Raw genomic sequence first — 24,687 nt, 5'->3', positions numbered from 1 at the left:
GTTCTATAAAAATAAAATACAGTGTATGGGCCAGAGAGATAGCACAGTGGTAGGGCATTTGCCTTAGACGCAGAAGGATGGTGGTTTGAATCCTGGCATCCCTTATGGTCCCCCGAGCCTGCCAGGACTGATTTCTGAGCGTAGAGCCAGGAGGAACACCTGAGCGCTGCCAACTGTGACCCAAAAACAAGCAAACAAATAAACAAACAAACAAACAAATACAGTGTAGGGAAGAACAGAGCTTGGTGAATGACTGGGATTGAAATAGTCTTCTTAGAGGAGACTGTATTTGAAGAATGACATAAAAGTATATTTTAGGAAAGTTATTTTGGTATAGATTCACCAAATAAAGGGAAAAAATTCATTCACTGAATGAAAAGAAGAATTGCAAAGCTGTAGTGTGAGAAACACAGAGAGACTCAAGAGGGTTCAACTTAGTCATGGAGGTTAGAACTAAGAGAGAAGGCAGTGGAACTGAGTCTGAAACACCTGTTGGGAATAAGCTTTAGTGGTAGATTAGGTGGTCAGAGGAAACAGGCTGATGGCAGGAGATATTGTCCTTGAAGAATATTTATATTTAGAAGATAAAATAAAAACAGAGTCAAAAGAAATAAAAAAAAAAAAAGAAATGGGGGCCGGAGAGATAGCACAGCGGTAGGGCTTTTGCCTTGCAAGCAGCCGACCTAGGACCAATGGTGGTTCAAATCCTGGCATCCCATATGGTCCCCTGTGCCTGCCAGGAGCGATTTCTGAGCACAGAGCCAGGAGTAACCCCTGAGCATTGCTGGGTGTGCCCCCCCCAAAAGGAAAAAAATGTATATGATTGCATGATAATTAGAAAAATATGCTTTGATGGCCTGAAGCGATAGCACAGTGGTAGAGCATTTGCCTTGCATGCAGCTAACCTGGGACGAACCCAGGGTCGATTCCCCACATCCCATATGGTCCCCTGAGCCTGCCAGGATTGATTTCTGAGTGAAGAGCCAGGAGTAATCCCTGAGTGTCACCAGCTGTGGCCCCAAAACAACAACAACAAAGAGAAGATAATTTGAGAAGATAATTTCAATGAGAGAAAAGCAGACAGAAGTGGGTTATACAGAAAGCCAATGAAAGTGGACAGAAAGAATAACACAATTTTTCCTACTTTGGGCTACATCCAGCAGTGCTCAGGGATTACTCCTGGTTCTGCACTCAGGGATAACTCCTGGCAGGGCTCAAGGTTATACGGGATGTCAGGTATTGAACTGCAGTAAGCCAATACCAAAGCAAACATCCTAACCCCTGTACTATCTCTCCAGACCTTAACATATAATTTTTCTATGAGAAATTTGATAGATATCAGGACAAATGTAAGAATGGATGCCAGGATGAAAAGGAATGATATAGAGTACCAAAAAATAGAAGCTGTAACTGTAGAGTGAGGAACTCAGGTATGAAAACCCAGTCTCAAGTTTAGTGACCTACACATTACCAGAATTGAATCCAGCTCTGTCCCGGGTTAGGTGCATGAAAGGCAAACGCCCTACTGCTGTGCTATCTCTCCAGTCCCTACCACCAACAATCTCTTGCTTGGAAGTCACACTGTATTGGTTTCTTTTATAGGTTCTGGGTCCTTGGACAACAACCTCTAATTTTGTAAATTTCTTATTATTCAAGAAATCTGGGGCCCGGAGAGATAGCACAGCGGCGTTTGCCTTGCAAGCAGCCGATCCAGGACCAAAGGTGGTTGGTTCGAATCCCGGTGTCCCATATGGTCCCCTGTGCCTGCCAGGAGCTATTTCTGAGCAGACAGCCAGGAGTAACCCCTGAGCACCGCCGGTGTGGCCCAAAAACCAAAAAAAAAAAAAAAAATTAAATTAAAAAAAAAAAAAAGAAATCTGTGCTTACACCAAAATGCTTAACTTTTCTCGTAGCATCTCCTGTTTTTGTTTGTTTGGGCCATATCTAGTGCTGCTCAGGGCTTGTTCCTGGCTCTGTGCTCAGGGATCACTAATGACGGGATTCAGAGAACCATGGGAGTTGCCGGAGATAGAAGCAGGGTCGCCACATGTCCCTGTACTACCTCTCTGACTCCCAGCTTCTTGATTTTTAAAATTTTTTTCTTCATGATAAATGGTGACATTTTTGTTTATTAACAGATAACATTCTTTTCATTAGGAGAATTTTTGAATATACAACTTATTTTACTGACCTAATCAAATTTCATCAGGAGTGATCCCTAAGTGCAGAGCCAGCAGTAAGTACTAAGTACTGCCAGGTGTGATCTAACCCCATTATCCTCCCAAGGAAAAAAAAAAAAAAAAGCACCCGTTCCTTTTTAGTAAAATGTGAATTTGTTGTAGGTTCAAGTTCTAGGACTGGAGAGATAGCATGGAGGTATGGCGTTTACCTTTCATGCAGAAGGATGGCGGTTCAAATGCTGGCATCCCATATGGTCCCCCGAGCCTGCTAGGGTGATTTCTGAGCATAGAGCCAGGAGTAACCCCTGAGCGCTGCCGGGTGTGACCCAAAAACCAATATATATATCAAGTTCTAAATGGCAATGACTCAAACCCATGATTCTGAACCTATAGAATCTGCCTGAAACTTTCAGTTGCTTTTTCTGGGTCAACATCTTGTACTATGGTATTTGTGTATAACTGAGTATGCTTACTGTCTCTAAATCATTATCTAAATTTGAGAGTTTTAAAATCTGGCAAAATGAATGGGGATATAAGTGTTTTCAACAGCTTACCTCTCTTCATTGTTTTCCATCTGATTAGGAAAGGCAGCAAAATCTAGTAGTAATTTAATAGCATCAAGATATCCATTGTTACAGGACCAATGCAAAGCTGTTCTTCCCTACAACCAAAGGGGGAAATAATACACTTAAAATAGAAATTTTGGACTAGTAATCAAGCTAATTAAAAAAACCCATAAACAATTTATCTCCTAAATTTAATTGAGAAGAATTAGAATGTTATACATTATAGGGGGAAATGTAGGTTATGTCAAATGCCTTAGAGATCAGTATGACATTACAGTTGAAAGCCTGTTCAGATTACTATACCACTTGTTGCTTTGCATCATTAAGTGGAAATTTTCTTAGGGGAATAATCCACGAGGAAAAACAAAGTTAAGAGAAGAAAGAGGATTACAGAAATATTAATTATAATGAAATATACCTAACAATAGAAAAATTACTAGTTCTGAAGTTTGGGAATTAGAAATAATTTGAATCCCAACTCTTCCCCAATCCTCCTTGTCACTTTAGGATAAATACTTAAACTCCATGAGCTTCAATTTCCCCATCAGGAAATGGGAATAATAATAACTACAGAGTCCTTGCAAGGGGATTGAATGAGTTCTTAAACACAGAGCTCTTAAAAATTTGAAATATTAAGCGCTTGCTATTTCAAAAAATATTTATTTTCTGTACCAGGAGCAAACAGTATCATGAACATTGAGTGGAAATAAAAATGATCAGACCTAAATACTAAATCCAAAGACAACAGAATCAAGATTTCCAATCAACAATAAGTTATATACAAAAGGAATCTATTATATTAGCAGTCCAGGGGACAAAGGGGGGGATGTGTGGGATGCATGCCTGGAACAGGGGCGGAGGGAGGACAACACTGGTGGTGGGAATGGCTCTAATTCACTGTCATTATGTACCTTAAATATAACTGTAAAAGACTTCTAATTCACATTGGTCACAATAAAAAGTAAAACAAATATTTATATTCCAGATAAAAAATAGTGACAGAAATTTTAAGTAAACAAAACAAAGCTTGTGAAGTCATATATGTTAATACATAGATATAAATATCATTTGTGTATATATTGTAAAAGCTAAAAGCTTATTACCATCTGCATTATAAATTTGCTAAACTACATTAATACATATAAACAAAGATAAGAGATCATAGACAAATAAAAATACTTTTTATTTGACAGTTTATTTGATGCCTTACACCCTGCGCCACTGCTCCGGCCCCTTCATTATTTAATTTTACAACAAAGAATAATGCTCTACAATACTTTGAAGAAAGCTAAATAGAAAAGACCAGGATTTCTACCTCTTTGTCCTGAATATTCGGGTCAGCATTATTTTCCATGAGCACTGCCATGCAGTTGATATATCCTCCATAAGCAGCACACTGCAAAGGGGTCCGTCCTGCATAATCTTGCACATTTGGGTTGATCTTATTTTCTATCAGAATCTGGCAAACATCAGCATTTCCTCCCAGTGCTGCCCAATGGAGAAGAGAATGTCCGTCTTGGTCAACTAGATCTACCCTTGCTCCACCTGGAAAAGCAAAATAATAATGAAAATTACAAGTATAAAGAGCACTTATTGAAAAGAACAGGGGGCTACAGAGAGACATAAGAGTGGGTAAGGCACTTTCCTTGTATGCCTGATACACCCATGTGGTTCCCTGAAAAACACCAAGAGTGATACCTATGCACACTCAAAAATAAGCTAAACATAGCCAGAAGTGATTCCAAAACAACAAGATCTCAAAATATGACATGAGGGATCAGATATACAGTGTATAGGGCTTTTGCCTTGCACGAGGATTACTAGGGTCCAATCTCCAGTATAACATGGTCCCCTGAACACTGCCAGAATGCAAATCCAGGACTAATTAGAGCCAGGACTAACCTCTGAGCACTTCCCAGTCTGAACCAACCCCTTCTCCTAAAAATAAATGACAACAGGGGCTTAATATGTAGCTCTGTGATAAGGTGTCAGTTTCCTTTGTATATATCTCTTGATTCAATCTCTGGCACCAAAAACATTAATATACATGTACGATTATAGTACATGAATATATAGATATACATATGAAGTCTCTTAATACTTTTCTTGACTTATTTGGAGACCCTCAGTAACTAACCTTTAATAAGTGTTTGAATCACATCTTTGTGTCCCATCTCACAGGCTCGGAACAGTGGGGTATGTTTCATGACATCTGTAGCATCGACCTGAGCATTGTTTTCCAGTAATAACTTCACAGTGTTGACATGGCCAGAAAGGGCAGCAGCATGCAAAGCTTAAAAAAAAGTTTGGGAGGAAGTTAAAAAGAAAGTAAAGGACTCTTTAATAACAATATTATTTTTATTATTCTCACTATGTATCTTTTCCTCCACTCATTTGTCCAGTATTTGGCTGAATGTAAATTAATCTTCAGGATTCTTTATGTTTCACTTTGATAGAATTCTATTTTTTCTTTCTACCTCTCTGCATGCATTTCTCAGACTTTTCCTGTTCCTTTTCTCTCTCACTTCACTGATTTTTTTCCTTCGGTCTGAAATGGTCTCCTCCCATTAGTTGCTAGATTTCATCTTTTTCTCTTTCTTCGAGAACAAGAAAATAAAAAAGGCAAAGAGAAATGATTTCAGTAATGCAAGCAATTCTACACACTGACCAACTCAATAAATATGCTCCCCAGGGGTTTGTGTGACAGGAAATGTCTACCTACTTCAGTGGCAAACCTGCTATTCTTGAAGTTGGTCTGTGTACCCACATAGTACTGAACTGTCACTTATCTTACTACATTTTTTACACCATACGATTCCCATTGCAAGACAGCTATTTCATTTCAACTTTGGAGGAAAAAAATAAGATAGAATGTGGTCTCTTCTCTGGTACCTTCCAATCTGGACTGTATATGAGTTGTTCCCTGTTTTAGGAACTCCTGCATGCTTAATCTATTGTGCCTGACTTGTGTTATCCCACTTTAGGTGGTAACTTGTCCTCATTATAGCTGGAGGGAAAGGCTGGTTCTAAGTGTTCAGCCTTTCTCTTAAGACAGTATTTAAGACAGTATTTCTCCCACAATATGTGATCGTAGGACCAAATCTGGAAAGCCTGTAGAAATGCAGAGTTCAAGAGATTTATTGAGAGTCTATTAACCATTGCACACTGCTGGGAATTCAGTAAGAACCAAGTAGATTTAAGTTTATTCTCTAGCAGATAAAAAAAAATAAACCAAACAAACCAAAAACCTCAAAATCAAAAACCATTTACCCTAAACAATAAACAAGAAAGTAATAGTAAAGGATGCATCTAGTTCAAGTACTAAGAAGTCATTTGATATATAAAGTGAAGGAGCCTAATTTTAATTGGTGGTTAGGAAAACCCCTGATGAGAAGCTGACCTGATCTGGTATTACTTCTGGCTTTGTGCTCAAAAATGAAAAAATATAAAATAAAAGAGAAAGAGAGTAAAGACTAAATAATTAATGGTCAAATAGGTCAGAGTGATGGAAGGCATGAACGGTTTGGCTTTAAATAGGTGAATGATAGTCAGTTTACACCTTGAATATATAAGCTTCTATAAAATTTTTGTTTTTGTTTTTGGGCTGACGCTCAGGGGTTACTCCTAGCTATGCACTTAGAAATCGCCCTTTGGCTTGGGGAACCATATGGGATGCCAGGGGATCGAACTGTGGTCCGTCCTAGGTTAGCTCTAGCAAGGCAGATATGCCTTAAGCTTGCACCTCTGCTTCGGCCCCAGCTTTATCATTTTTAAAAAGTTTATTTGAACCAAGAGCTAAAGAATTTCCATAAAAACTTTTTTTGTTTTTATAGTTTTTTTTTTGTTTTGTTTTTAGGACACACCCAGTGGCGCTCAAGGATTACTCCTGTCTCAGTGCTCAGAAATCGCTCCTGGCAGGCGTGAGGGACCATATGGGAGCAAGGGATCAAACTTGGGCCCCTCCAGTGTTGACCATGCACAAGACAAATGCACTACCTTTGTGCTATCACTTTGCTCTGAAGAACTTTTTCATTAGGAAGGAAAAAACATTTCAGTAGAAGGGATAGAGATGGAGCTCAGTGATAGGGTGTGTTTCACATGTATGAGGAGGCTCTGGGTTCCATCCCCAGCAACTACAGCCTACCCATCTCCTAAATAACTCCTGTAGAGAGCTGATTAAGAGGAACTCACTTTCATAAAAGAGCAATGCAAGGAATGTATCTCTAACATATAACCCCCCCCCCCTTGGGCAACAGGCACAGGAGATGAAACAAAAGGCTGGAGTGCATGCTTTGTATAAACAAGTTCTGGGTTCATTCCTCAGCATCATATGGTCCCTTCTGTGGAGAGTGACCCCTGAATGATGTAATGAAAATAATATTCCCACCCAACAATGCTAGGTGTGGCTGCAAAGTCACACAGAAAAGAAAGAAAACAAAAACAAAAAAATTCCCTTAGAAGAATAAGTCCAGAGTATCAGGCTAAATATCAGCAATGGACCATTGTAGAAAACTCAGTTTGCTCAAAATACTTCTTATTGAGCATACTCATGCATACTTTACTAAAATACATTTCAAAAGTTAAACTAAAAGCAAGGCTAGAGATAAATTGAAAGAATACATACTAATGATTGTGTGTAATGAAAATGTTTAAGGTCATTTGTAAACTCAATATTCTCCATATTTGCATTATACCTTTTAAAAAGCTTCAGGTATACTATGAAACTTTGCTAGAGTAATATCTTTGAAAGTTAGAGCTTTTTATCAAAATTGACATCATATAAAAAAAAACAACCAACCTTAAAAAATAATATAGCAGATGTGATGGTGTGGGTATTGGACAGATGATCAGGTCTAGTAACTCCCCTCCTGTACTATTCCCCCTAGTTTGCATCAATAGTTCAGGAAGCCAAGAAAGGTCTTATCTACAGCAAGCAGGCACAAATGGCTCTAGTATGTTTCTACAACTAGAACAAAAGTTCTACCAAAACATAACTCTGAGAAGCCCATATCTGAGCTTTTAGTCTACTCAGAAATACATTGCCATTGTGTGCTTTTTCTTTTTCTGATTTGAAGTAAGTACACAAGCAATAGAAATTAAAGTTTTAACAAGTGTTAAAAACTGTATCACTTATATGAACTGACATATAGTTAAAAAACTTCTTTATTAGAAAAAGAGATCAGAACAAGAACATAGTAAACTGTGCTTTTAGTGAAAAGCTTACTGGAAGCTTAGAAGCTTCTAATGATGGGAAGATATCTCTAATATGCGAAAGTCAGAATGAGACAATTTTATTCAAATCTGAGAAACGTGTACATAGAGCTATGGGGAGGATATACTTGATATGTGTGTCTCGTAAAATATAATCTAAAAACTTTGAATGTATATCTAATGATTACAAAATACATATAATTTTAAAATATAATTTAAATTTTAACCTACAAAGAAATAATCAGAAGGGTTTCCAGAATTATGTCTAAAGAACAGGTTTTTTTTACTAATTCAAATTGTATTTATTTATTTATTTATAAATAAAAGAAGAAATATTTTTCATAGTGCTGTTTTCTGGAGTTAAAAAAATAACACCTAAATATAATATTTTTCAAGCCCTTACTTCCTATCATCACATCTAAACATTCCACAGTGACAACTGTTGTATCTATCATCCTCCCACCTTGAGGAGCACAAAAGATATATATTTTTTTAATTTTTATTTTGATCATATTGGCTTACACATCTTTCACAGTAGTATTTTAGGTACATATTAACATTGAATCAGGGGACTATCCATCACCAAATTTGTCTTCCCCTTACCCCAGTTCCCTTCCTGCAACCCATATCCCCCACCATCACCCCCCAGGCTGCTAGAGTAGGTGATCCCCTCTTTATCTAGCTTACTATTAGTGATCATATATCTGTTTGGTCCTGGTACCCTCCCTTGTTTCCCCCTCTATTTGAGAGGTGGAGCTAGATAAATCGAGCTATGTGGTTTTGTTTGAAGGAAAGAAAAGCAACAGAATGGGGTAAAAAATAAGAAAAAAATAAATTAAAAAAATCAAATAAGCTGAAAATGATGGAGTCCTTCTAGAGGCTTTCAACCTCAGTTTGAGAGAGGACAGGCAATCAATACATCAATACAGAAAGAAATATCAAATTAAATATCCAGTGAGCACTAAAGCAATAAAGACAAGCACCACACTTCAGAACACTCGGTTCTGAAATCATACCATACCAGAGTGCAAAAAGAAAGAGAAAGATAAAATAAAATAAAATAAAATAAAATTGGAGACATCGACTTCAATATCTACACCAAAATAAAAACATCAAAAACTTGATTGATCAATAAATATATATGTGGAAAAATGATTATTTTGTGCCTTTTTTTTCTCTTTTTCCCCCTGCATAGGCACAGTAACTATTGGGGATATTATAGAGGGAATTCCCTTGGCCTAGGAGATACAGGGTTTCTCCACCCCTGAAGTATACTGTAATGGGATTGACTATAGACTCCTTGCATGATCATTTAAGGAACAATCAGTTTTTTAAACAAAATGCCAACACTTGTAGCTGATAGAAAAACTAATTTTAGCCTTAATTCTCAAAAGAAGTAAAAGCTCTAAAGAAGTACCATGGTTATCTCAATTTAAAAATTGAAGGTAGGGGGGCTGGAGAGATAGTATAGCAGGTAAGACACTTGACTTGCATGTGGCAGGCCCAGGTTCAATCCCTGGCACCTTGCTTGGTTCCCTGAGTCTGTCAGGAATGACCCCTGGCACAGAACCAAAAGTAAGCCCAGAGCACCCACTTCCCAAAAACAAAAAACAAAACAAAAATTTAAGGGATAAGTCAAATATTACATTAGGAATAATGGTTTGATCACACTAGCTCCACTTAAATCTGAATAAAGGCAACTTGAGTATGTCTTCTGGTTCTTACCTGTACCTCCATATTTGTCTGCCATATTAATGTCAATGTCAGATTTTAAACTCAGCATCGTCTTAAGGACATCATCACTGCCTTTCCCAGCAGCCCACATAAAGGATGTTCTTCCTTCAAGATCTGAATCATCTTTCACGGAATGATGGTTTAAAAACACTTTAACTGTCTCCTGTGAGAAAACTTTATTTAAACATTTGAGACCAAAAAATCTTTTTTGTTTGTTTGTTTGTTTTTTCACTTGAATATCAGTTGAAATCAGAAAGTGGTCACAAAGCCACTATCATATATGTCAGGGGTGGCGAACACGCAGCTCCCGGCAAAAATGAATGCGGCTCTTTGCCTCTTATTTTGTATTTTTTGTCTATTTTTGTATTATTTTGTATACTGCGGCTCTTTGCCAAGTTTGGATTTTGTTGTGCTGCTTCTGAGGAGGGACCTCTGAGGAGAGATCTCAGAGCGTGTAGTCCCTCCTGCCCCCAGGCTGCGTCCTCCCGTCTCCCATCCCTCGGAAGCAACTGCACGGGCCAGTGAGCTGGGGGGGGGGGGGGGGGACACGGGACGACACAGTGTGTCACATGTTGGGTCACATCTTGCCATGAGTTCTTAGTGTGGAGGACGCAGCACACCCTCAGCATCACTGCAGGATTTTGATCCTCACTCAAAATGGCAAAATGCAATATATGTTTCATAGATTATTGTTAAAATGATGTGCTTTTGAGTGAGTGTTTGTCTGTTTTGGCAGGTCACTGAGTGGTGTGGCTCTCTGACTCTCACAGTTTAAAATTTTGGCTCTTTGTGTCGAACTTGTTCACCATCCCTGATATATGTTTTCCACAGGAAACATTTTTCCTATTTTGAATACAATGAAGTTATGTTTTTTGAAACAAGATGATAATTTCCATTGAAAATAACAATGTGGGGCCGGGTAGGTAGGTGGCGCTGGAGGTAAGGTGTCTGCCTTGCAAGCGCTAGCCAAGGAAGGACCGCGGTTCGATCCCCCGGCGTCCCATATGGTCCCCCCAAGCCAGGGGCGATTTCTGAGCACATAGCCAGGAGTAACCCCTGAGTGTCAAACGGGTGTGGCCCAAAAACCAAAAAAAAAAAAAAAAAAAAAGAAAAATGTAGGATTTAAAATAAAAAAAAAAAGAAAGTAACAATGTTCTGTCATTATTAGCATTAGTTTCCATAGCCCTCCAGGAATGTAACAAAACTCGATTTAGCAACCTCATATTGAGAATGATCTTCCTGATTCAAGAATAAAAATTATACAGGATACTATTAGAGAGATACAGTGGCAGTTTAAAGACTCAGTGGGGTCAGAGTGATAATACAGTGGAGAGTGTGCTGGCTTTGCATGCAGCCAACCCAGTTCAATCCCAACATCCCATTTGGTCCCCTGAGCCCATCAGAAGTTACTCCTGAGCACAGAGCCAGGAATAACCCTGAGCACCAATGGGTGTGACCCAAAAACCAAAAACGAAAAAAAATTCAGCAGTGTTTTATGTAATATGTAATGATCAATATTAAAATATAGGTTTTCTTAGATATTTTACATGCAGAGATCTTTATAATCAAGTCATGCCTACAGAGAAGTTTACTAACATTTGTTATCTTTGGAAATGATATTTTTCAATGATTACCACTGAAAAAGTTGGATGAAGGTTGGGATCTTGCTGTTATATTCCACACAACTGCATATAAATTTATGATTATATAAAAATAATAATTCAAATAAGAGACAAAGGTAAAAGTTGTGTTTTACTCACAGCAAAGTTACTCTGAGCTGCATAATGCAAAGGTGTTGCTCCTTGACTGTCGGATGGGATGGTTCCAGACTTGTTTCTTTCCAAAAGGAGATGGACAATCTGTGCATGGCCTGTAAGCAGATAACACAAGGTAGTTAGTTATCATATGATATTGCGTGTTGACTAACATAATCTGTATGAAGAAAAGAGATAAGAAAAACAGCACAAAGTACAGCATTCAAATTGGTTTCTGGGGCCCAGAGAGATGGCACAGCGGCATTTGCCTTGCAATCAGCTGACCCAAGACCTAAAGTGGTTGGTTCGAATCCCTGCATCCCATATGGTCCCCCGTGCCTGCCAGGAACTATTTCCAAGCAGACAGCCAGGAGTAACCCCTGAGCACTGCTGGGTGTGGTCCAAAAGCCAAAAAACACACACACAAAAAAGAAAATTGTGAATCAAAAAATTCAGACATAATGGGATTAATACAACAAAAATTAAGGCCCCTTTGCCCTCAAAATTAAAACACTGAATATAAAAAGAGAATTATTTTCTATTTATCAATAAATGTGCTCTGCTTTCATAATAAAAATTAAAATGTGATATTGAGATGAAATCTAGTATATAACATTGGATACATTTAAACCGACTAAAATTTATGCATGCAATATAGAAATTTAGACCTACAATACTACATATCATAGAATAGATGAAAGGGTTAGTTGACATGCCCTGCATACAGGAGGCCCAGGCAATATTCTGGAAATAACTTCCCAGTAACTGCTAGGTGTGGCATCCAAACAAACAAAAATAAATCAATTAAAAATAACAAATAGAGGGGCCAGAGAGATAGCATGGAGGTAAAGCATTTGCCTTTCGTGCAGAAGGACAGTGGCTCGAATCCCGGCATCCCATATGGTCCCCCAGCCTGCCAGGAGTGATTTCTGAGCGTGGAGCCAGGAGTAACCCCTAAGCGCTGCCAGGTCTGACCCAAAAACCAAAAAAACCCAAAAAACAAACAAACAAACAAACAAAAAATAGGAGGTGGGATTTCTCAGAGGAAGATAAAACATGGACAGTTTCCAATAGTTCTTCCATTGTTGTTCCTTTGATTCACATTCAACTCACCCAATAAAGCTGCCCAGTGAAGGGGAGTTCGAAACAAGTTATCATAAGATGTTATATTGCAGCTTTCATATGAGGTCAAGACATCAACCACAGTCACATTCCCATCAGCCACTGCAAAGTGAAGAGGTGTCCGGCCCTCGTAGTCTTGCCAGTTCAGTAAGGACTCTGTTGGAGCTGCATCCTAATTGCAAGGAATCAAGACTTGTGATGCACAGGGAATGTTCAATAAAGTACACTTGACACAAATATTAACTAAGCATTTTTAAATTATTTTTTAAATTAAAATCTTTATTTAAGCACCATGGTTACAAACATGTTTGTAGTTGGTTTTTCTATTTTAGCTTTTCTTTTTTTTTCCTTTATTTTTATTTTTTATTTTTTTAATTTTTTTGTTTTTGGTGTTTGGGTCACACACGGCAGCGCTCAGGGGTTACTCCTGGCTCTATGTTCAGAAATTGCTCTTGGCAGGCTACCACATGGGATGCTGGGATTCGAACCACCAACCTTCTGCATGCAAAGCAAACGCCTTACCTCCATGCTATTTCTCTGGCCCCTTAGTTTTCTTTTTTAAAATTTTATTTTATTGAAACAATTGTGATCTACAGAATACTAAGCACTGTTTTAAATTCTATAATCTTTCTCATCAGAAGGAACAATCTCTCTCTCTATATATATATATAAATATGTTATGTTTAAGTATATACATATATAGTCAAGATATTTAATATTTATTTTTATATTTAACTCTTTTTTAGTTTGTTTTTGAGCCATACCAATAGTACTTAGGCCTTATTCCTGGCTCTGTGCTCAGGAATCACTTCTAGTGAGGCTCAGAGGAACATATTTAGTGTTGAGGATTGAGCCAGGTTTGCTGCATGAAAGGCAAGCATCCTACTCACTGTACTATCTATCTATCTGGTCCTATATTTAATTACTAAAATACAGAAAATATAAAATAAACACTGGTGTTGGAGAGATACCATGGAGGTAAGGCGTTTACCTTGCATGCAGAAGGTCAGTGGTTCGAATCCTGGCATCCCATATGGTCTCCCGAGCCTGCCAGGAGCAATTTCTGAGCACAGAGCCAGCAGTAACCCTGAGCACTGCCAGGTGTGGCCAAAAACAAACAAACAAAAAACCAAATATATATATTGGGGCCGGCGAGGTGGCGCTAGAGGTAAGGTTCTGCCTTGCAAGCACTAGCCAAGAAAGGACCGTGGTTCGATCCCCCAGCGTCCCATATGGTCCCCCCAAGACAGGGGCAATTTCTGAGCACTTAGCCAGGAGTAGCCCCTGAGCATCAAATGGGTGTGGCCCGAAAAACCAAAAAAAAAATATATATATTATATATTGTCAAACCCTATTATTTTACCCAATGTGCATCCAGCAAAAATTTTATGGTTTGTACCACATATGTATTCATAAACATCAAATAAATGTTATATTTGTGTCTTTCAATATTTTCAATGATGTAATGATGCACTATACTAATATATATTTATAAAATATTATAAAATATTATAAAATCTTTGTTTGTCTGTGGACCATATCTAATAATGCTCAGGGGCTTAGGAACCATATCGGGTGCTGGGGATTGAACATGAGTCAGCTGCATGCAAGGCACGTGTCCTACTTTCTGTATTATCACTTTAGGCCTTGAATAAACCAGGATAACTCTGGATAAAACAGGTTTTCTTCTTCTTCTTCTTCTTTTTTTTTTTTTTGGTTTTTGGGCCACACCCGGCGTTGCTCAGGGGTTACTCCTGGCTGTCTGCTCAGAAATAGCTTCTGGCAGGCACAGGGGACCATATGGGACACCAGGCTTTGAACCAACCACCTTAGGTCCTCGATCGGCTGTTTGCAAGGCAAACGCCGCTGTGCTATCTCCCCGGGCCCAGGTTTTCTTCTTTTATTTTTGACATCACATGCTTACTGCCTATATGGCTTATTGCCTTGTAAATTGCTAGTTCACAACATTTATTCATTTTTCATTTAGATCTCCATAGCAGACATCATGATGCACTGTGCAGATCCCTTTTGAAGCCAAAAGGACTTATTTCCCCAGTAGGCAAAAGTGCTGCCTGCAAATGTCCTTGATCACTAGTGTTCAGAACTGTTTCTGCTGCAAAGAGTTACTTTACTCAAGGTCATGTCACTTCACAAATTAGATCTCAGCCAAAAGCAAGCCCTTTTGCCCCAATTTGAGAAACCTCTGAAGTGGCATCCCAGACTTAGAGCTGCCTGTACAGTCAGTTTAGTTTCAAAGAAGAATAAGAAAGCTATTATAAAAACTTAAAAAAAAAAAGTAAAATATATCAGAATGGCATTTTAGGTTCTTGAGTCTACTAAGGAATAAATGTGCTTACAAAAAAAGCAAAAACAGACAAACAAACAAAAAACCCAAAACAAAACTCAACAACAACCAAAATAACAGATCAGTCAAATCTATGAGAAAATGATTTATCATAACTGAGAGTTCTCAGCCTTTTTTTTTTTTTTTTTTTTTTTTGGATCACACCCATGGTGCTCAGGGGTTACTCCTGGCTCTGTGCTCAGAAATCACTCCTGGCAGGCACTTTAGAGGATAGAATTTGCATAAAGAAAACAACCCCATTCACAATAGTGCCACACAAACTCAAATATCTTGGAATCAACTTGACTAAATATGTGAAGGACCTATACAAGGAAAACTATAAAACTCTGCTCCAAGAAATAAGAGAGGACACACGGAAATGGAAACGCATACCCTGCTCATGGATTGGCAGGATTAACATCATCAAAATGGCAATACTCCCCAAGGTATTATACAGATTTAATGCCATCCCTCTAAAGATACCCATGACATTCTTCAAAGAAGTGGATCAGACACTTTTGAAATTTATTTGGAACAATAAACACCCTCGAATAGCTAAAGCAATCATTGGGAAAAAGAATATGGGAGGAATTACTTTCCCCAACTTTAAACTGTACTACAAAGCAACAGTTATCAAAACAGCATGGTATTGGAATAAGGACAGGTCCTCAGATCAGTGGAATAGGCTTGAATACTCAGAAAATGTTCCCCAGACATACAACCACCTAATTTTTGATAAAGGAGCAGGAAATCCTAAATGGAGCAGGGAAAGCCTCTTCAACAAGTGGTGTTGGCACAATTGGATAGCCACTTGCAAAAAATTGAACTTAGACCCCCAGCTAACATCATGTATGAAGGTAAAATCCAAATGGATTAAAGACCTCGATATCAGCCCCCAAACCATAAGATATATAGAACAGCACATAGGCAAAACACTCCAGGACATTACAGGCATCTTCAAGGAGGAAACTGCACTCTCCAAGCAAGTGAAAGCAGAGATTAACAGATGGGAATATATTAAGCTGAGAAGCTTCTGCACCTCAAAGGAAATAGTGCCCAGGATACAAGAGCCACCCACTGAGTGGGAGAAACTATTCACCCAATACCCATCAGATAAGGGGCTAATCTCCAAAATATACAAGGCACTGACAGAACTTTACAAGAAAAAAACATCTAATCCCATCAAAAAATGGGGAGAAGAAATGAACAGACACTTTGACAAAGAAGAAATACACATGGCCAAAAGACACATGAAAAAATGTTCCACATCACTAATCATCAGGGAGATGCAAATCAAAACAACGATGAGATACCACCTCACACCCCAGAGAATGGCACACATCACAAAGAATGAGAATAAACAGTGTTGGCGGGGATGTGGAGAGAAAGGAACTCTTATCCACTGCTGGTGGGAATGCCGTCTAGTTCAACCTTTATGGAAAGCAATATGGAGATTCCTCCAAAAACTGGAAATCGAGCTCCCATACGATCCAGCTATACCACTCCTAGGAATATACCCTAGGAACACAAAAATACAATACAAAAATCCCTTCCTTACACCTATATTCATTGCAGCACTATTTACCATAGCAAGACTCTGGAAACAACCAAGATGCCCTTCAACAGACGAATGGCTAAAGAAACTGTGGTACATATACACAATGGAATATTATGCAGCTGTCAGGAGAGATGAAGTCATGAAATTTTCCTATACATGGATGTACACAGAATCTATTATGCTGAGTGAAATAAGTCAGAGAGAGAGAGAAAAACGCAGAATGGTCTCACTCATCTATGGGTTTTAAGAAAAATGAAAGACACCCTTGTAATAATAATTTTCAGACACAAAAGAGAAAAGAGCTGGAAGTTCCAGCTCACCATAGGAAGCTCACCACAAAGAGTGATGACTTTAGTTAGGGAAATAACTACATTTTGAACTGTCCTAATAACGAGAATGTATGAGGAAAATGGAGAGCCTGTCTAGAGTACAGGCGGGGGTCGGGTGGGGAGAAGGGAGACTTGGGACATTGGTGATGGGAATGTTGCACTGGTGATGGGTGGTGTTCTTTACATGACTGAAACCCAAACACAATCATGTATGTAAGTAAGGTGTTTAAATAAATTAAAAAAAAAAAGAAACTAAAAACCATATTGCATTTCTTAACTCGAAAAATAAAATAAAATAAAATAAAACTGAAAAAAAAACACAAAGTACTTATTTATGAAGTATAAGAAAATAAAAAGAAAAAGTAAGCAAGGCACAAATGCTCTTAAAAAACAGCATCGGATTTGAAAAAGATCTAAATAGAACTTTTTTTTTACATTAATTAATTAATTAATTAATTAATTAATTTAGATTTTTGAGCCACACCTGGTGGAGCTCAGGGTTACTCCTGGCTCTGCATTCAGAAATCGCTCCTGGTAGGCTGGGGGGACTGGAATCAAACTGAATCCGTCCTTGGTTGGCCAAGTGCAAGGCAAATGCCCTATCACTGCTCTATCACTTGGCCCTAAATAGAACTTTTAAAAATGAAAATGTAATTACTAAAATGACCAATATCAAAACACACACATACACAAACAAGAACTAAAAGAAAAAAAATTACCAATCTGTGTTTTAAAATTATATTGCAGATCAGTGGAATCTCTGAGAAAGAAGAGGACGATACTGGGAGGTACAGAGGTGACACCAAAATAAATGGCAACATAATTTTTTTTTAAACTCAGTAGTAAGAACCTGAGTGTTTGTTTCCTATTTTTAGTATTTTACAAAAATCCACTTATACTTATTTTCTATTTAGTAAAAAATACATGTAAAGCACAGTCAGAGAAAGACAAATATAAATCCTTAAGAGCAAATCCTTGGATGGCAAACACGACTGACTATAGCATAGGGAACAGAATGCATTTGGAAACTGGATTTAGGAAACTTCTAAGACTCAAGAACCTGAAACTAAAACTTATTTATTTATTTATTTATTTTTTGGTTTTTGGGTCACACTCGGCGGTGCTCAGGGGTTACTCTTGGCTCTGCTCAGAAATTGCTCCTGGCAGGCACCGGGGACCATATGGCATGCCGGGATTCCAACCACTCTTGGTCCTGGTTTGGCCGCTGTGCTCTCTCTCTGGCCCTGCTTCTGTGTAGTCTTAAAATTGAGGTATTGAGTGTTTGATTTCTGGGGTTAAAGAGATACTACAGAGACTAAGGCACTTGTGTTGTAAGAAACCAACTCTTGGAATCACACATGGTCCCTGAGCCCTGTTAGAAGTGATCCCTGACCACAGAGCCAGGAGTAGGCCCTGAGCAACACAGAGTATGCCCCCTCTTCCTCCCCACAAATAAATCCACCCTTACCTCTGCGGTGTAGAGACTAAGATAAATGGATTTCTTGAGTGCTGGTGTTACTTTGCTGTTGCCTTTCGCTTCTTTTTGTTTGTTCGTTTGTTTTTGGTTTTTAGTTTTTGGGCCACACCTGTCAACGCTCTGGCTATGAGCTCAGAAATTGCTCCTGGCTTGGGAGATCATATGGGATGCCCGGGATTGAACCGAGGTCCATCCTGGGTCAGCCGCGTGCAAGGCAAATGCCCTACCCCCCGTGCCACCGCTCCAGCCCCTCCTTTCGCTTCTTAACTTGCTTCTATGTCATAAGTGATTTTGGATATACTGATTCATTGGAAAGACATTTTCCAAAGGTCTAGCAGCTACACTGCTTTTCTCACCAGGATGCACCGCACGGTATGAACAGCACTCGGATCTTTATGGTTGGCCGCCCAGTGAAGAGGGATCTTGCCTTCCACGTCCGGGATCCCGATGTTGGAATCATGCTTGATCAACAGCTTCACGTGCTCAGGGTTATTGTAGTAGGCACTCCAATGTAGAGCAGTTTGCTGCAAAATGGAGAGATTCTCAAAATAACATAACAAAATTTTCTCCAAGATCGTACTTTGTGATGGATACTTCTTGTATCTATTTTTACCGTATAGAGTTTTGACAGGACTCAGAGGTGAGTACTCTAAGTTGCATGCGACTGATAAGGAAATCAAACCCAAGGAGGTAAGTAACCTGCCCCAAGGACATAAAGATAGTAGGTGACCCAACTGAGATTTGGGGGGGGGGGATTAGGGCAGTGGGGTTTGGGCCATGCCTTGCAGTGTTCAGAAGCTATTCCTAAATAAATGATCTCTGATGGTGCTTGGGCCCATATGCTATTCCTGGTATTGATCTGGAGCAATGGTCCTCAAACTACGGCCCGCGGGCCACATATTGTATTTATTCCCATTTTGTTTCTTCACTTCTAAATAAGATATATGCAGTGTGCATAGAAATTTGTTCATAATTTTTGCTTTTACTATAATCTGACCCTCCAACAGTCTGAAGGACAGTGAACTGACAAATTTCTAATCTCCTGAACTACCTCTCTGGCCCTCCCAAATTGAGATTATTTTAAAATTGACTGACAACTGAATCTTATCACTTAATAAAGGCAGGCACTTAAGAGAGTTGACATCTATAAATGAAAAAAGAAGCCCAACAAATTATGAATAATTATTAGAAAATACTGAGTGACAATCTTAATATTGCATCACACACCTTAACAAATTCATAGAATGTTTCCAATTTTAATACAAATAAAGAGCTTTACACAAATCTGGGATATTTTTCTTACATGAAAGGAGAAAAACTGAAGTTTATAGTTAAAACTTTTTAGACTTAATTCTTTACAAATAAAAATACATTTTGAAATAAAGCAATATTTGCTTGAGATGAAAGTTAAAAAGAATATCCTGACTTGTCGATGTTGTTTTAAAATTTTACCCTGAAATTCTCCATAAATGATAAAGACCATTTCTGAGTAAAAGATTTATTAGGGCAAGAAATAAAAATGTTCAGATATACATTATTCCTTGTAAGTAGTACTGCCACAATTCAATCTAGAATTAGATCATTTAACAGCAGGAACTAAATTCATTTGTCACATTAAATATCAACACTTAATTGGTATCCATTAAAAGTGGAACCATTGGCATTTAATATGAAGTCACTATTGAATTCACCATTTTTAGTTAGTGACACTGCAGGAAAAGTCATAAATATCATAGCATTTACTTGCCTTTACATTTTTTGGGGGTACTGGGGACTGAACTCAGGGCTTCATACTTGCCACTGAGTCATATCCCCGGACCCACCTATAACAATATTCCCAATAAATAACATGCATTTATTTTATTTTTCTCTTGCTAATTTGTTCTGAATACATTTATTGAAGTTCAATATTATATGCTGAGACTGTTGAATCTAAAAATGAAAGATCCAAGTTTGTATTTTCTGTGCTTATTTTATTTTTCTAGCAATCCTTTTTACTTACTGAAAAGGTAAAATACATATAACATTAAACCTACCTTTTAAGTTGCATTTAAGTGTATAGTTCAGTGGTGTTAAATACACTTACTTATTGTACAAATGTTTGCACCACCTATCTCCAGAACTTTTTCATTTCCCCCAGTTGAAATTCCATATCTATTTAATAACAACTCCGGGGTTGCATTTCCCTGCAGCCCTGGCAAACCTTCTAAGTTTATAAATGTGAGGACTTCAGGTACTTTATCAGTGGAATCAGACAGCATTTGTCTTTCTGTTTTCACTTAACTAAACTAATATCTTGCCTAAGGCAGTCTTCAAAGTTCATTCATATTTTTAAGTCTTGTTTGTTTTGGGGTCACATCTGGCTCTGAGCTCGAGTCATTCCTGATGCTGCTTGAGGGATCATGTAGTGCTGATAACTGAATCTGGATCTTCTGCATGCAAACATCTGTCCCAATCCACTGAAGCTCTATCTCCAGGCCTCATTCATTTTTTAGTATGTGTCAGATTTTCATTCATTTTAAATATAAAGAACCTAGTTATTAATGTTATTAATAGTGTATATAATATAACATTTCTTGAATACACACACATCTACAAATCTACATGGCAACTACTCTAACTTGTCTTATGTCAGTGGTGATTGAGCTATTTGCATTTTTGAACTATGATGAATAAGTACTGTAACCATGAATGTGTATATTTGGGGTAGATATCCCATAGTAGGATTATTGGCTATTAAACAATAATTTAGTTATTAAATAATAACTAAAATTAGTTATTTTGCATTGTATTTTTTGAGAACCATCTTACTGTTTTTTTTTTTTTACAAGAGTTCTATAAGCATTTTATATTTTCTTTTTTTCTTAAACTTTTTATTTTTTTGTTTTTTTCTTTTTTGGGCCATATCTGGTGACGCTCAGGGGCCACTCCCGGCTATGCACTCAGAAATCGCTCCTGGCCAGGGGGACCATATGGGTTGCCGGGGATAGAACCATTGTTCGATCTGATGTGTGCAAGGCAAACACCCCTCTGCAGTGCTATCGCTCCAGCCCCAAGCATTTTATATTTTCTATAAGCATTTTATATTCTACCAGCAATGCACAGGGTTCAAATTTCTCCATAGCCTCACTAATGTTTATTATTTTTTTTTCTTTTTTTTTTTTTTGTGGTTTTTGGGTCACACCCGGCAGTGCTCAGGGGTTATTCCTGGCTCTGTGCTCAGAAATTGCTCCTGGCAGGCACGGGGGACCATATGGGACGCCGGGATTCGAACTGATGACCTTTTGCATAAAAGGCAAGCGCCTTACCTCCATGCTATCTCTCCGGCCCTAATGTTTATTATTTTTTTAAAGTTATTTACTTGGGAATGATTCTCTGAAAGAGAATCAAATGATATAACATTATGTTGTGTGTGTATATATTTCTCTCTGTGTGTGATTTTGTCATATACTTCCTTAAAAATGAATGCTGTTGTTGGACAATGAATGTGTTTGTTGGACAACTGCTTACTTTCTTTAGAGAAACATCTATTTAATTTCTTTGCCCATTATCTAAAAATACTGGTGGCTCTTTTTTTAGTTTCCTATTTTTAATGTCTGCTGTAATTCATATTGTGAGCACTTATTGCATGCATACTGTGCAACGGGCACTGTGCTGGACTTTTTCTATGTGTCATCTATTTATCTTCAGCAACACTGAGGCCAAAGAAATTGAGGCATAGAGGAGTTAAGAAATCTCCCCCGAAGCAGAAAACAAGTAAGTGGTAACATCTAGATCAAAACTTCCAAATCTGATGTTATAGCGAAGGCTGTCAAGCCATTATACATTTAGTACACAGCTCTGGGCCCCATATGAGTGTTTATTTAGGTTTTGTTTTCCACTTCTCTCCTGTCCTCCCTCTCTCCCTTTCCTCCTTTTCTCTTTCCTCCTGACCTCCCTCCTTTCTTATTTTCCAGCTACACCCATCAGTAGTATTCAGGGTGTACCCCTGGCTCTGTACTCAGGAATCAGTCCTGGTAATGCTTGGGGGTCCATATGGGATGCCAAGGATTGAACCCAAGTGGGCCATGTACAAGGCAAATGGCCTACCTGCTGTATTGCTCTATTTTTTTTAACATTTCTTTCATAACAATAAGCATTTTCTCTGATTCTGATTAGTCTGACTTTGACAGTTACATCACCTTGTTTTTATCCTGTGTGTCCACTTCTCCAGGGGCCATGAACTTCAGCAGAAGTGCTAAACACTTGGGGCTCTTGTGCCGGGTGGTCAGGTGCAAAGGTGTCATCTCCTCTAGATCCTTCTGCATCCAGTTTGCTCTACGTGTAAGTAAGAGTTTCATGAAGCGATAGTTTCCCTAAATGAAACACAATAAGAAAATATAGTGATACTTATCTTAAAGTGAAAGAAAACTTTGAATTTAAGTATTTTTGGCATTTTAATTAATCTGCTAGACTATCATTCAAATAAAGAAAAATACTTATAATGAATCGACAACTCTATCAGTTGTTTTTATCAGTTGTTTTCTTTTAGCCACCTACTGTATGCACATAGTTTACTGAGTACCTGATCAATATTTCATTAAATAAGGCATCCCACTCTATTTCATCCAAGTCTTAGCTATAAGCACTAGAACAATACAGAGTGGGGGTCATTATAATCATTATAATGTATCTGTACAATTTGAGAACTTTGAAATAAAACACTCTAAACACAGTTCCTCTAAGTTCCATCCTGAGATCTATCTCCATAATTCCAATTCTTGTTTGTTTTTGTTTTGGGGCCACATCTGGCTATGCTCAGGGATTACTCCTGGCTCTGTACTTAGGTATCATATTTGGTGCTCGGGGACTGAACCAAGTTAATAGTGTGCAAGACAAGCACCTTATCTGCTGTACTACTACTCTGGCCCCTCCACAGTTCTAGTTTTGTCTGGAGCCAATAACATGCTTGGTACCACAATTACATCAAAGCCAACACTGCATTGCTAATTAAGTTCTCTGTCAACTTCTCTTGCTATTTAAAGCATTCTTTTTTTTTTTTTTTGGTTTTTGGGCCACACCCGTTTGACACTCAGAGGTTACTCCTGGCTATGTGCTCAGAAATCGCCCCTGGCTTAGGGGGACCATATGGGACGCCGGGGGATCGAACCGCGGTCCGTTCCTTGGCTAGCGCTTGTAAGGCAGACACCTTACCTCTAGCGCCACCTTCCCGGCCCTATTTAAAGCATTCTAACAGTGCAAACTGTGTTCAACATAGTTCCTGACACCAAATAGACTCTTTTGTTTTCATTTAGGGGGCCATACCCCAACGTGCTTAGGGGTGATGAGCTACTTCTAGTTCAAAGCTAAGGGAGTAAGCATCCCAGGGATTGAACCCAGGGCTCCAGGATGTATTCCATCCCTTTGATCTATGCTTCTGCTTCTAAGCAGATTCTCAGAGGCACATGTCTTAGTGAATAAAAAAAATCTTCTGGTGGCTTTTTATTAAAAAAATTCATTTATTGGGGGGCCAAAGAGATAGCACAGCAGTAGGGTGTTTGCCTTCCATGCAGCTGACTCAGGATGTTGGTGGTTTGAATCCAGGCATTCCATATAGTCCCTTGAGCCTTCCAGGAGTGATTTCTTTGTGCAGAGCTAGTAGAAGTAATGTCTGAGTGCTGTTGGATGTGACACCCCCCAATTCATTTGTTTGTTTTGGCTGTTGGGTCACATCTGCTAGAGCTCAGTGATCATTTCTGGTAGAACATGGGGAACCATATGGGTGGGAGCAGGGATCTCATCCAGTCTGGCTGCATGTAAGGCCAGAGCCTTACCTGATGCACTGTTTCTCTATGTTGATTTAAAAATTCTTACTTAATGGGGCTGGAGTGATAGCATAGTGGGTAGGGTATTTGTCTTGCATGTGGCCAACCTGGATTTGATCCCCAGCATCCTGGAGGGTCCTGAGCCCAGAGCCGGAAGTAACCCCCAAGCACTGCCATGTGTGGCCCCAAAGCGAAAACAAATAAAAATACTGTTGCTAACAGCTGCTGTGTTAGATTATAATAGATTCTTATTCTCAAATGTCAGGTATTTGCTAATTGCTATGTACTTTTCAATTTTATTGAAAAAATTGACATATGCCACTGTATATATGTAAGATAGATAACATAATTGTTGGTTTACATATATTGTGGAATTATTCCCACTTTATTCCTAGTGTGTTATCATTTATTTGGACTTACATTATCATTCAGTGCCAGTTTTTAAGAAGGACGGTGCCAAAATTTCCTCAAGGGGGCACTCTGCTCTAATTTCTTGATATGTTTTTTACTTGAAAAAATGACAAAGTAACCAGGAAACACAAATCTGTATTACTTGACATCAAAAACTGAGATTTGACCTTTCTGAATATAACATTTCAAATATTACA

General features: G+C 38.4%; 1 protein-coding gene across 1 annotated transcript in view; it reads right to left on the bottom strand.

Annotated features, from left to right (window-relative positions):
* INVS (inversin) overlaps positions 1-24,687 on the bottom strand; it is a 162,985-nt gene that overhangs the window by 47,881 nt on the left and 90,417 nt on the right. Inside the window, exons 4-11 of the mRNA XM_049770024.1 lie at positions 22,457-22,630; positions 18,632-18,799; positions 12,559-12,739; positions 11,452-11,561; positions 9,683-9,854; positions 4,884-5,039; positions 4,062-4,291; positions 2,735-2,841 (exon numbers count right to left, since the gene is read on the bottom strand). Of these exons, the coding sequence (XP_049625981.1) occupies positions 2,735-2,841; positions 4,062-4,291; positions 4,884-5,039; positions 9,683-9,854; positions 11,452-11,561; positions 12,559-12,739; positions 18,632-18,799; positions 22,457-22,630 (1,298 nt within the window). The remainder of the gene's footprint in view (positions 1-2,734; positions 2,842-4,061; positions 4,292-4,883; positions 5,040-9,682; positions 9,855-11,451; positions 11,562-12,558; positions 12,740-18,631; positions 18,800-22,456; positions 22,631-24,687) is intronic.

This window comes from Suncus etruscus, chromosome 1, assembly GCF_024139225.1.
Source record: "Suncus etruscus isolate mSunEtr1 chromosome 1, mSunEtr1.pri.cur, whole genome shotgun sequence".
NCBI classification, from domain to species: domain Eukaryota; kingdom Metazoa; phylum Chordata; class Mammalia; order Eulipotyphla; family Soricidae; genus Suncus; species Suncus etruscus.
Note: the sequence above shows the minus strand (reverse complement) of the source record. Positions and strands in the feature narration are given on the sequence as shown.